Genomic DNA, 12,838 nt, shown 5'->3' with positions numbered 1-12,838 from the left:
GGGCCTGCCCTGCTTCATTAGACACACAGGGACGTGGGGTGCCTGGCTGGCGCAGTCGGGAGTGCGCGACTCGTGATCTCGGGGTCGTGGGTTCGAGCTTCACGTTGGGTGTAGAGATCACTAAAAATAAATCAACTTAAACACACACACAGTGACACTGCTGTAGGGAGACCCTTGGGTCCCACCCAGGGGGACCTCACGAGGACCAGCCCTTTCAACAGACCCTACAAAAGCAGATGAGAAGGAAGACAGAGAAACCCAACAGAGACGGTCTTTCCCCTAAGTAGGAACACCCCAGCCTCAGACAGACACAGCAGAAAGGGCCCCGGGAGGCTGGAAAAGAAGGTAGGACGCGCACAGGGCAGGAGGGGAGGGGAGGGGCCAGCCCGGGCGCCAGTGGGCGTGGCTCCGCCCTTCTCACCTCGGAGCCATGGGGAGCCAGGGGCCTGGCGGGCCGCCCCGCGGCGGGGCTCCCTACACGGTTCTGCTGCTGCCACTGGGGACAAGCCGCCGGCACCCAGGGGCCCGGAGCTTCTTCCTCTGGGTGAGTATTAGTCCAGCAAGAGGTCCCAGGGAAGCCCACCCCCTGGATCTGCCCTTACATTTCCCCTCAATTTTGAGGACCCATAAGTCTTCTCCCCTGCCTCCCCTGCCCTCCAGGTGCTCAGTGGTCAGGCTGGGCTCACACTCCGTGACCAGACAGTGAACCCAGCCAAGGTTGAGACGAGGGGCCACGGCCCAGAGCCCTGCTGTGGAGCAAGTCAGCCTCCGCTTCTTGCCTTCCCAGCTGCAGAGGATGCAGGCTCTGGAGAGGGAGCAGGACGCCCTGTGGCAGGGGCTGGAGCTGCTGGAGCGCGGCCAGGCCTGCTTTGAGGGCCGTCTGAGGGAGGCACTGCAACAACAGCAGCACCTAGGGGCTCTTGGTGAGGTACGGGGCTGCCGTGTGGTGTGCGGGAGCAGGGGCATGTGGACAGCCTGACACCACCCTGGGAAGGCCAGAGTTAACGGGCAGGGATCACGAACTGGAAGCAGCATTGTAATGACTGGATGCCACCAAGCAGTTAGGTTGGTGTTCATTGTTGGGACCGGAGGGGGCCGGTCTGCATTCCATTCAGAGGAACATGGTTTGGATCACCCCATTGAGATGGGGGAGTGGCCTGGATTATTCCAATGGGTCAGGACTAGACAGGGAGGATCCATAAAGAGTAAGGAAGGAAAGGGGTACTGTGCTATTTGAAGGGGATAGAGGAACTGGATTGGTAGAGATGGGAGTGGAGAGTATCGGATTTTTCCACCTGCCTTGAGGGCTACTGAGATGAGGGGACCCAGATGGAGAAGAGGTATGGCCTGTGGTGACAGAAAGAGTGGCAGATGGACTTCATGTTTTCACCATGTTGTCAGCCTCCAACTCCTCCTTTAGAATTTTCTAACAGATTTACACTCAGAGCCTCATGGCCCCCAGTTAGCCCAGATTCAAAAGGTGAACGTGTGTTTGCAGAATCTGATTCAGAAGGTGAGTTTATTGTTTTTTGTTTAGATTTTTGGGAAGTGAGGGGACTTGGGATCAACACTGGTTTAACAGAAAAAAGCAAATCCCCCCCTCCCCCCCCCCCCAGTTCTCCCCACATCCCTTAAATAAGGCTAGTTCCTGTCCTGCCCAGGACTGGAAGGGAAGGCCAAGGAAGCAGAACTTATGGCAGCAACAGGTAAACTGTAGGGGAGTTGGGGGGGAGGGCGGAAGCGCTGGGCCCGTGGGGGGGGGGAGCGGGGAGGAGCGCAGATGCCCACACTGTTTCTCTCCTTTCTCCAGGAGTTGTCAAGGCAGCAGAAGGGAGGCATTCAGCCAAAAGGCGAGACCACTCAGCCGGGCTGCCCCAAGATGCAGAGGGGCCCAACCCGTGTGTAAAGCCTCCTCTGGGTTTCCTCATTTGGTGAGGGGGGAGGCTGACTCAGAACCCCCAGTCTCCTCATTCTGCCTCTTGACTTAACAGATAAATGGCTCCAGGTGGTGGGTCAACTGAAGTCGAAACATCTTGGTGTAAAGTTTCTTCTCTGCAACTGAAAACTTCCATTTCATCTTCTCTGTGTCTTATGCCCTCACTCTCCCTTATATGATATGCATAAATGATCTTTCTTTGAAATCCCTCTCTAGAGAAGACATGTTTATTGAAACTGTCCTTCAACTTTAAATACAAAAATAAAATAGGCGCTTCTTCAGAATTTCAAATAAGAACAATTCTATAAATAAACCTCACTCCCAACCTTAGTCTCCTCCCCATACATCTTTCCTTCTACCTGAGCTTAGGAAAGCACGAATAAATAGTGGAATAAAGAGATGCTGTGGAGAGATAGGAACCAACTTTCTCCACAAAGAGGTATTTGGTTTGGTTCCCACCAGGGTTAGAGAAAGTGCACTGTGGGAAAATCCATTGCCCTCTATCCCAATCTCACTAAGAAAGAGAGGGACAAGTGCCTGAAAAAGAAAACCTCCAGCTGAGAGAGGTGCGGTCCCGAGGCCCATGTTACCTTCTCACCAAAGGAGCAGGATTGAAAAGAGCTCTGGAGACCCATCCCTCCTGTGTCACCAGTTGGCCAGGCCTAGCAGGAGCAGCACCCCTCCAGCTGTGCCCCACCAGGGGTTGCCCACCCGCCCTCCCCCCGGCCCTTCCCCGAGTCACCAAAGTGGAGGCAGGGCTGGTTGAGGCGAGGATGGGGCCAGATGAGTGGGCAGGGGCGGCCAGCGGTCCTGCGGAGAAGGGGGAGAGACTGTCAGGGTGTCTGTACCCAAATTAAGCCTACAGCGCCCCCCCGTTAGCCTGCATGGCCTGCGATGGGAACGGGGGTGCCTCACCTGCGGGGCCGGGCCCAGCACCAGGAGCCGGAGGAAGGCGTGGGTCGGGGGCACTGGGCTGGCCTCGCGACCTGTCGAGGTCACAGTCACCGTCACCACGGAGTCTGGCGCGGCTGAGTCCGGGACCTCCAACCATAGGCGTCCCCAGGCGGACTCATTCGGTTCCAGGCGAACCCTGCCAAGTGGACACACACGCCCGGCTGAAGGCCCGGGCTCCGAAGAGCTGCGAGCCGAGGGTCCGAGGGTCCGAGGGTCCGAGCCAAGCGCCGGCAGGGAGGCGAGGCCAGGCGAGACTCTGAGCGCCCAGCGGAGGCCGCTGTAGACGGGGCTTAAGGCACCAGACTCCCACGCCCGGGAACCGAAAGGTGGGCCAGAACTGAGCAGGAGGGTTCGGGGGCTGTACCCGGAGAGGTTGGAGGTGAGAGGGAAGCTGGGGCTGACAGATGGCCGAAGGTCGAGATCCTGAGGGTCCGAGAAGCTGGCGAGCCGCCGAGCTGCGGAGGAGGAGGGCGGGTCAGGGCAAGAGCCGCTGCAGCTCTCTCGGGGCCCCTTCCCCTGGCGTCTCACCTCCAGAAGCACCGGGACCACGGTGCAGGCCCCGCCCCTCTCCGTCCGCGCCGACCAGCTCCAGAGAGAAGCGTCCCGCGGTGGACAGAAGCGCGGGCGGGAGCGAGGCCGCGAGGACACCTCGCTGCCGCGGTCCCGTGGGCTCCAGAGGCACCCGGCCCTGCTCGGCACCCTCCGGGACCCCTGGAAGGACGACGTGGGAGAAATGCGGCCGAGGATCTCTGGGGTTGCCTCTGGAGCCCAGCCCTGTCACCTCTACCAGCAGCTGGCTCTGGAGGCCTGGGACAGAGGACCGGAGGGGAGAACGATGGTCCTCAGGAGATTCGGAGACAGGGAGAAAAAAACAAATGGCTTTTGGAATAGGGGTTACCCCTGGGGAGTATGGATGGAGAAAAGGGGCTACCTCTGAGGGATATTATTGGGCAGAGTCAGGAAAGATTCTGGGATGCTGGAAATGTTCTAAATCTTGAACGGAGGGATGGTTACATGGGTGCATTATATGCAATCCATCCAGTGCATACTTCAGTTTAGTGCACTTCATTATATATAAGTTATAACTCAATAAAAATTTAAATATATAATTATATATATAATATATAATGGGGGCACCTGGGTGGCTCAGTTAAGCATCTGCCTTTGGCTCAGGTCATGATCCCAGGGTCCTGGGATCAAGCCTCGCATTGGGCTCCTTGCTCAGCGGGGAGCCTGCTTCTCCCTCTCCCCCTGCCCCTCCCCGCCACTTGTGCTCTCGCTCGTGCTCTCTCTCGAATAAATAAATAAAATCTTTAAAAAAATAATAATGGACAAGTTGGGGAAGGGGGATAGATATACCTGCAACTGGCTAAGTTAGGGGGTAGAGGCCAGGGTGGGGGCCATCCTCCACGGGAATCCGAAAGTAGAAGAGGAAGTCCAGGGACGTCTGAGCTGAGGAGGGCCAAGGCAATCAGAGACCTTCCTGCGATGAATGTGACTGCTAGTGTTCTCCGAGCTCTGCAGCCTTCCCTTCCCTTCCCTTCCCTTCCCTTCCCTTCCCTTCCCTTCCCTTCCCTTCCCTTCCCTTCCCTTCCCTTCCCTTCCCTTCCCTTCCCTTCCCTTCCCTTCCCTTCCCTTCCCTTCCCTTCCCTTCCCTTCCCTTCCCTTCCCTTCCCTTCCCTTCCCTTCCCTTCCCTTCCCTTCCCTTCCCTTCCCTTCCCTTCCCTTCCCTTCCCTTCCCTTCCCTTCCCTTCCCTTCCCTTCCCTTCCCTTCCCTTCCCTTCCCTTCCCTTCCCTTCCCTTCCCTTCCCTTCCCTTCCCTTCCCTTCCCTTCCCTTCCCTTCCCTTCCCTTCCCTTCCCTTCCCTTCCCTTCCCTTCCCTTCCCTTCCCTTCCCTTCCCTTCCCTTCCCTTCCCTTCCCTTCCCTTCCCTTCCCTTCCCTTCCCTTCCCTTCCCTTCCCTTCCCTTCCCTTCCCTTCCCTTCCCTTCCCTTCCCTTCCCTTCCCTTCCCTTCCCTTCCCTTCCCTTCCCTTCCCTTCCCTTCCCTTCCCTTCCCTTCCCTTCCCTTCCCTTCCCTTCCCTTCCCTTCCCTTCCCTTCCCTTCCCTTCCCTTCCCTTCCCTTCCCTTCCCTTCCCTTCCCTTCCCTTCCCTTCCCTTCCCTTCCCTTCCCTTCCCTTCCCTTCCCTTCCCTTCCCTTCCCTTCCCTTCCCTTCCCTTCCCTTCCCTTCCCTTCCCTTCCCTTCCCTTCCCTTCCCTTCCCTTCCCTTCCCTTCCCTTCCCTTCCCTTCCCTTCCCTTCCCTTCCCTTCCCTTCCCTTCCCTTCCCTTCCCTTCCCTTCCCTTCCCTTCCCTTCCCTTCCCTTCCCTTCCCTTCCCTTCCCTTCCCTTCCCTTCCCTTCCCTTCCCTTCCCTTCCCTTCCCTTCCCTTCCCTTCCCTTCCCTTCCCTTCCCTTCCCTTCCCTTCCCTTCCCTTCCCTTCCCTTCCCTTCCCTTCCCTTCCCTTCCCTTCCCTTCCCTTCCCTTCCCTTCCCTTCCCTTCCCTTCCCTTCCCTTCCCTTCCCTTCCCTTCCCTTCCCTTCCCTTCCCTTCCCTTCCCTTCCCTTCCCTTCCCTTCCCTTCCCTTCCCTTCCCTTCCCTTCCCTTCCCTTCCCTTCCCTTCCCTTCCCTTCCCTTCCCTTCCCTTCCCTTCCCTTCCCTTCCCTTCCCTTCCCTTCCCTTCCCTTCCCTTCCCTTCCCTTCCCTTCCCTTCCCTTCCCTTCCCTTCCCTTCCCTTCCCTTCCCTTCCCTTCCCTTCCCTTCCCTTCCCTTCCCTTCCCTTCCCTTCCCTTCCCTTCCCTTCCCTTCCCTTCCCTTCCCTTCCCTTCCCTTCCCTTCCCTTCCCTTCCCTTCCCTTCCCTTCCCTTCCCTTCCCTTCCCTTCCCTTCCCTTCCCTTCCCTTCCCTTCCCTTCCCTTCCCTTCCCTTCCCTTCCCTTCCCTTCCCTTCCCTTCCCTTCCCTTCCCTTCCCTTCCCTTCCCTTCCCTTCCCTTCCCTTCCCTTCCCTTCCCTTCCCTTCCCTTCCCTTCCCTTCCCAGGAATATCTCCCTCCTTACCTTGCACTCTCACCCTGTGCGCGTCCTCAGCTGTGACCCAGATCTCCCAGGTCCCTGTCTGGGGGGGGTCATTCATGGTAACTATGCAGAACTGGCCAAAGCGGCGCGTGTGACCTAGAGGCCCCTTGCCTTCCTCCTGGCCCTGGGAGACCCCTGATGGGAGTGGGGGATTCATGGGACGATTCCCGTCCTTTAGGACGTCACCCTTCATTCTCCTCCCTTCTTCCCTCTGCCTCGAGACACCCACAGGGAAGTACCTGCAGGGTTCCTGATCTAGAAGCTGCTGACCTCCCTGTGGATCTGAACTGTGACCCTCTGGAGCAGCACATCCACACTGAACACAAGTGGCCTCCCAGACACCACACAGGAGGTTCCAGGGGAAGGGTAACCTGGAAGGATGGGCAGAAGCACAAAATGGGGGAGAAGATAAGGCAGTGAATGAGGTAGGAACAAAGGCAGGAGAAGGGTGGAGACAGAAGAAAACTAAGTCACATGTGGAGAAGGGAGGCCAGTGATAGAGGGGGGCAGAGGACCAGGGAGGGAGTTACGGTCAACGACAAAGTGGAGGCAAGGGATTGAGGGTGAGGCCATCGCTTCTTGTCCCTCCTTAAAAGATGGCAGGACTTCCTGTGGTAGCCCTGAGGACAGACTACTGGAGGCCGAGGCTGGGGGACAGGGGCAGTACCCACCGGGAAGGAGCAACGCGGAAGGTGGGTAGCCGTGGATCTCAGAGGGAGAGAAACTTCCTTTCCCACCCTTCTGACTGCGGTGGCAACACGGCAGTGTTAAACCATTAACCTATGAGAACGGGAAAGGCCGTGTCATCACCCACACCCTTAGTTCTCAGCTGAAAACATTAGTCCTTCTGGGCGCCCACACTTACTCACCACGTCAGCCATGCTGTCCCCAACAATGGCGGCCACATCCTGAATGTGCTGGTCTTTGGTGAAGATGACCTCTCCTCCTGAGGTCAGGGCCACTGCTTCGTATGGCTCAAAACGCAGAGGGGACAAGACCTCACGCCGAGCTCGGCCCTGAACCCTCGATGGGTCTTCAGTCACTAGGAATGTCACGTGTGCCCAGAAGAGAGGCCAGTTCTTGAGTACTCCCGGTGCTGTCTGCCACTGGGGACGGGGCTCTCCTGTGCCCAGGCGCTCTGCAGAGCTGATGACCAGTGGCAAGTTCCCTGTCTGCCCTCTGACTGCCACTGCACGGTCTCCCAGTGACACAACCCCTAGGCCTTCACTTAGTAGTTGCCACTCCCTTGTAACTGTCACCATATGTCACCCACATGGTGGATTGTTGGCAACTAGATCTCCAGTTCTTCAAGTGGTTTGTTGGCGACGGGTTCAAATATGAATTCCGCACAAATAAGGGATCCAGAAACGTTACACTCATTGTCTGCTTCTCCCACCCCACGCCCAGGCTGGTGCAGCCACCAGAGCGTGGGGTGAGGCTCATTAGGAGGCTGTCGCCATAGGGTCCCCCGCATCCCTGGGTGGCTACAGCGGGCCTCCCATCAGCTGTGCTCACTCTGCAGCGCCGCTCCTGAGTCAAGGATTCCACCGGCTGGCGAGCATGGCGTCCTTGGGGGAGGCGTCCGTGAAAAAGCTGTCTGAGAGTGGAGGGATGTGCAGCAGAACCGGCTGGCAGAGAGGGGGAGTGCTGGTATTAAAAATGGCAGCGGCGGGGGAATGGGTAGAACCAGGGAGGACAGAACTGAAGGGAATAGAACCCTGGAACCCTGGAGGGAAGCTAGGGGACTAAGCTCTGAGAGTGGGGTGGGAGGTGGAGGTCCCAGGAAGACTCTAGTTCCCCTTGGTGGTGGGACCTGGAAAGGGGAGGGAGAAGAAGGGGGAGGGCAGACCTCCAGGGCTGACAGGCACATCTCAGGCTCATCTCTACCCCCAAGGCATGGATCTCATTGAGTTGTTGCCAGAAGCTGTCAGGGTCACTGGTTGTAAAGACAGGGCCAAACCCTGGGGAGGCAGAAGGGAGGTTAAGGTGAGTGAGGAGAGGGATCCCCTATCCCTACCCAGGACCACCTCCCCAGTCAAGAGGCCTGCTGTGCTCCAGGGGCAAACAAGTATGGAAATAATATTCCCTTATATTTATATGTGCAGGGCAGGGCAAGGGCTAGTTACCTTGCGGGGAAGTGGACCTCATTTCCTTAACAGAATGGCAGCATCTCCTGTGGTCCTGAGCGGGCCTTTCCTGGGTATGTGTGTAAGTATGAAAAAGACCTGGGCCTCAGTTTCCTCACCAGAAAAGTCAGAAAAATAACAGTACTTACCTTGGAGTGTCATTAGGACTAAATGAGCTGATTTTGTAAACCTTAGAATAGTGCTTTGACCCATAATAAGTGCTAAATTCTTAATTATTCAAAACTTCATCAAATGTGTGTTAAGGCCCTATTAAATGCCAGCTACTGTGAGATTCATGCAGGTAAATCAGACTCAACTCCTGCCCATAGGGAGTTCTCAGTCCTATGGGTATTTGATGGTCATTTCAACCCTAGGAGATAGGCAGGATAAGACAAGTACTGACCCATTCTATGGATGATGAAATTGAGGCAAAAAAGGCTAAATGATCAGCCTAAGGATGCACAGTGACTGGTCGACCCAGGTCAGATGGTCTGACCTCCAGTTCAGTGGGGGAAGGAAGTACACTATAACCAGCTGTCTCAGAGGCTTCACGGGGGCCTGCACCCACCAACCCCCGTCCTCATCCCAACATCCATCTACAGGAAATGGAGAGAATTGAGAATGGCTGATTAGCCTGGAAGCCTAAGCACAGATCATGATTAACCTCATATGGAAAGTGCTACCATTTTGGAAATAGAAGTGGCCGACTGTTTCCTATATGCACACGGGTACACATAAAGACTCAACCACAGGAAGTGTTACCATTTTGTTAAGGAAGTGGAGCCACGAGGCCCACTTCCCCACCAGTGGCATTTACCCCTTGCCCTGGACTTTCCTTCCTTCCACTATCCTCCCAGACCACAGTTACCTGGATCTTGGAAAGGCACCAGGACGTAGTGGACAGGCTCCATGGGGCGGCCCCGTCGCTGTTCCACAATGTGGCGAGCCTGGATTTTGGCAGCATTGATCTCCTCACCCATACTGCCCGTGGTGTCCAGGACAAAGCTCAGGCTGGAGGCCGGGCTGATGTCCAGCAGCCTGGGGGGCAGGCCGAAGACATGGGGAAGAGTCTGCACATTTGTCCCCAGCCCCTGTTTACTCAGCTCCCCCAGGAGCACATGCCCATTAAGGAGCGCATCTTGCAGAGGCCACTCACCCAGAGAAACCCCTGTCTCCCAGGTGGTTTCTCAGGAGACTGAAGGCTGGGTGGAGGCCAGAAGGGCCAGTTTTGCTGCCTGGAGGTGCAGCATGTGGTGGGGAGAGAAGCCCGGGGCTGTGCTCTCTTTGTTGATGCCGCCCCGTGGTGGCTGGGAGCTGCTCCGGTCAAAACGGCCCCCATGGCTACATTTCCCTGGGTTGGGGGAAGAGACCTGGGCAAGCCACTGCCTCCTAAGAGAACTAGGCCCTCTTTGACCTGGCCTGACCTCTCAGTCTTCAGCAAAGGACCAGAGGAAAGATGATGGTTTGTGGAGGGCAAACTGGAGTGAATTCTGAGGGGTCAGTGATCACAGTACACGGTGCATCCCCTAATCCCCCCCCGTCAACCCCCAAAAGCTGCCGTTGGGTAATGGAGAAGTCTCAACAGCTGAGTAAGAAGCTCTCCACCCTCAGCAACAATCATGGCCTCCTCAGTGGGCCTCCATCCACCCACCCCATTCCCAACGTCCTCGCCTTCTTCCAGGAAGTGATGCCATAGGAAATGGGACAAGGGCCTACAGTTCTGAAATCCCTAAGGAGAGGGCCAGGGGAAAGGAAGGGCCTTTCTCCCCTTACTTCTGGCTGGTACCTGGAGGTTTGGAGGGATGAGTTCCAAAGTAGCCAGACGTGAGGAGTGTAAAGCCCAGCAAATTCCCGGGGCAGCTCAACTCTCACAATCAGAGCAGGCAGGATCGCCTACTGGGAGAGAGGACAGGGGTCTAGAGCCCAAGATTCTGCCACCACTGACCTTTATCCCTGTCCATCCAAACTTTGGCTTTCTCCCCAGCTGGCCAAAGCCCATATGTACTCTTCTAGGCTCTCTGAACAAAAACCTGGACATCGTCTGGTGATGAGACAGTATTTGAGACGGGGACTGTGCTAGGAAACCCAGAAGCGTGGGGAGCAGTACTGCAGGGATAGAGCCCTCTGTGAGCTGTGGACATGAAGCCAACTTGTAGTGGGCAGGAGGCAGCTTCCGGTCATAGTGCAGGTGGAAGGAAGAGGGGACTGTGAGGGAGAGCCCTGAATGCTTCATGCCATGTTGGGGGAGGAAGCCACATGAAAGAGAACTCAGTGGAGGTCTGCAGACCTTGGTCCTGGCTCTGTCCTCCCCCTGTGACCTTGGGGAAACTACCTAAGTGACCTGGCCTTTGGCTGGGCTGGGGGACCTCACAGATCATTCCAGAGAAGAAGCAACGTCACATCCTATGCGGCCTGAGGATGTGACACAGTGGCTGGGTAGGCTGACAGGATGCGGCTCTATGGGATTCCCCCAGCTCCAGGGTCATGGCCGTACCTCGTGCCAGGCTCCCGAGCTCCTGCCTCGGCCAGAGGAGCTGAGGGTGTGGCTGCTGCCGCCCCAGGTCCACCCAGTTGCTGTGACTGTCGAAATCCTGGCTGGGAGGGGGCAGAAGGGGACTGTCGCCACAATCTCCAGCCTTTACTCCCACTCCTTTGGGTTCCCCATCTGGAAAACCTCCTCTCACCCCAAGTGCGCTCCACGGGCTCTGCCCATTGCCCAGGAAGGGGCTTTCCCCAAGTGGGAGTCTCCCAGGGTTTCCTCCCATCTCACTCAGAGCCCAAAGGCCCACCTCAGACCTCCCGCCTCCCTCTTCTCTCCAGCCACAAGGCCTCCTGCTCTTCCCACCGGACCTAGGGACCTGGGGACCAGCCTCAGGGCTTTGGCAAGCAGCCCCCATCCCTTCTTGAGCAGGGGGAGGTGTGATCAAGGAGGCACCGTGAGGAAGCTTCTATCTGGGCGATGGGAAGACCCTGAGTGAAGCCCTCCCCCGCCCATGACCGTTTCAGGCTGTTCTCACCTGCAAAGCATGAAGCGCAGCGCCGAGGCGCTGGCGGGCCAGGGTGTGCTCCAGGGCTCTGGCCGCCCCCATGGCCGCCCGGAGAGCCCCCGCCGGGAGCATGCGCCCCTGGCCCAGCCGCTCGGCATCAAAGTGCAGGTCAGGGTCGTTTCCAGATGTTGGCAGGAAGTCCTGGGCTGCGTTGGCCCGAGACACCTCACCTAAGGCTGCTCGGAACTGCCGAGAAGGAAACCCAGGTCCCAAGTAGGCAGCAAAGGGGCGCCTGGGCGGCTCAGTTGTTAAGCGTCTGCCTTCAGCTCGGGTCATGATCCCAGGGTCCTGGGATCGAGCCCCGCATCGGGCTCCCTGCTCTGCGGGAAGCCTGCTTCTCCCTCTCCCACTCCCCCGGCTTGTGTTCCCTCTCTCGCTGTGTCTCTCTCTGTCAAATAAATAAATAAAATCTTTAAAAAAAAAAAAAAAGAAGTAGGCAGCAAAGAGGTCGTTGGTGAGGAGGGTGTGGCCCTGGAGAGAGTGGGTTCGGGGACAGGGCCCCTGGGATTGGACTACTGCCCACATTTCCTCAGCAGCTGTCACTCGGGTCAGGTGTGCAAGGAATTGAGAGTGCTGGGCCCTATGAGGGAGCTGGGCCCTACGAAGGCGGGGCAATTCTGGACCTTTCTAAGGAGTGGGGGCTCTTGATTTCAGGACCAGGACTCTTGGGTATTGTCAGGCGATAGACGTGGGGAGGTGCGGAAGAGAGGATGTCCCTTCTCTTGGCAAGCAGGGCCCTCAGGGAGTAGAAGTCCCAGGGAATTGGGGAATCCAGCTGGGATGTGACAGGGCCTGGGAACGCTCACCAGGAAGTCCTCAAGACGAAGTGGGGGGCTGCCCTGAGGGCGGCTGCTCCGGGAAAAGCTGCAGGGTGACATTGAGGGCCGCCTCCTCCATCAGGTGCTGGTGGGTGACGGAGCCCGGGGCGGCCAGGAGGCTCCAGATGTTGGGGAAGAAGGAAGCTGCGGGAGGCAGCGGCAGCCGAGGGACTCAGGTGGGAGAGGGGCATGTCTGTGGGGAGCATGGCTGGGACATGGACCTGGGGGACAGAAGGCACTCAAGAGCAGGAAGCAGCTGCGAGTCCTGGGCAGGCCCAACTGTTTGTCTCCCTGGGCACCTGCTTTTATCTCAGGCACCCGACGGGTCCCCAGCTGGTTTCCCCACCCTCTCTCCTCAGTCGCCCAGATTACCTGAGGGCCTTATCAGGCTAATAGGGCCCGGCACCTGCAGGAGAGGGGCTGAGGCTCCTCCCCTAGGACCCCCCTCCCCGCCACCAGGCTGTCACCCCTCCCACACCCCCACGCACACAAAGTCTTGAGTCCCCTCTCTAGGCCTGTCCCCTACCTGGTTGCTGGGTCTCCGGCAGGGCCGCTGGGGCATGGTGTCACAGGGCACTTAAGTCAGTTATACTTAACCTAAGCGGGACCCAGCGGAGGGGGAGGGAGGCCTGGGCGGGGGCGGCAGGCGGGGCAGCCCCCGGCCCCTCTACTCATGCCCGCCCAAGGCCACAGGCAGCAGCCGGCACCAGGGCGGGCCTCCCTCAGCTGCAGGGCACAGGTGAGTGGAGAAGAGCTGGCAGGAGGAAGGGAGTGAGCAATGTGACTCAGGCCTGGCTCAGTGCCAGGGACAGACCCAGACAGACGCACCTCTCTGCCCACCCAGTGCC

The 12,838-nt window shown here is 57.9% G+C and overlaps 2 protein-coding genes across 3 annotated transcripts; one reads left to right on the top strand and one right to left on the bottom strand.

The window, feature by feature from the left end:
• Positions 1-22: 22 nt before the first annotated feature.
• SAPCD1 (suppressor APC domain containing 1) lies at positions 23-2,144 on the top strand. 2 transcript variants are annotated; one of them, XM_036108263.2, is made up of 5 exons: positions 23-544; positions 788-928; positions 1,421-1,513; positions 1,617-1,706; positions 1,811-2,144. In XM_036108263.2, exons 1-5 carry the CDS (start codon positions 431-433, stop codon positions 1,904-1,906), a joined length of 534 nt encoding a protein of 177 aa, XP_035964156.1. In that variant the 5' UTR covers positions 23-430; the 3' UTR covers positions 1,907-2,144. The 2 variants fall into 2 exon arrangements, with proteins under 2 accessions (XP_035964156.1, XP_077911679.1); XM_078055553.1 differs by having other exon boundaries at positions 533-928; positions 1,811-1,898; positions 1,992-2,144.
• A 437-nt stretch (positions 2,145-2,581) lies between these two features.
• VWA7 (von Willebrand factor A domain containing 7) lies at positions 2,582-12,196 on the bottom strand. Its single transcript, XM_036108266.2, is given in 25 exon segments — positions 2,582-2,657; positions 2,659-2,746; positions 2,839-3,026; positions 3,255-3,437; positions 3,439-3,697; positions 4,250-4,342; positions 5,982-6,134; positions 6,239-6,346; positions 6,349-6,370; positions 6,869-7,078; positions 7,515-7,549; positions 7,552-7,627; positions 7,849-7,895; positions 7,898-7,960; positions 8,994-9,163; positions 9,282-9,327; positions 9,330-9,476; positions 9,912-9,995; positions 9,998-10,021; positions 10,620-10,716; positions 11,143-11,382; positions 11,602-11,643; positions 11,979-12,005; positions 12,007-12,148; positions 12,150-12,196. Coding segments are annotated over 25 exon segments (2,667 nt in total).
• Positions 12,197-12,838: the final 642 nt, after the last annotated feature.

Source organism: Halichoerus grypus, chromosome 9, assembly GCF_964656455.1.
Source record: "Halichoerus grypus chromosome 9, mHalGry1.hap1.1, whole genome shotgun sequence".
NCBI classification, from domain to species: Eukaryota; Metazoa; Chordata; class Mammalia; order Carnivora; family Phocidae; genus Halichoerus; species Halichoerus grypus.
Note: the sequence above shows the minus strand (reverse complement) of the source record. Positions and strands in the feature narration are given on the sequence as shown.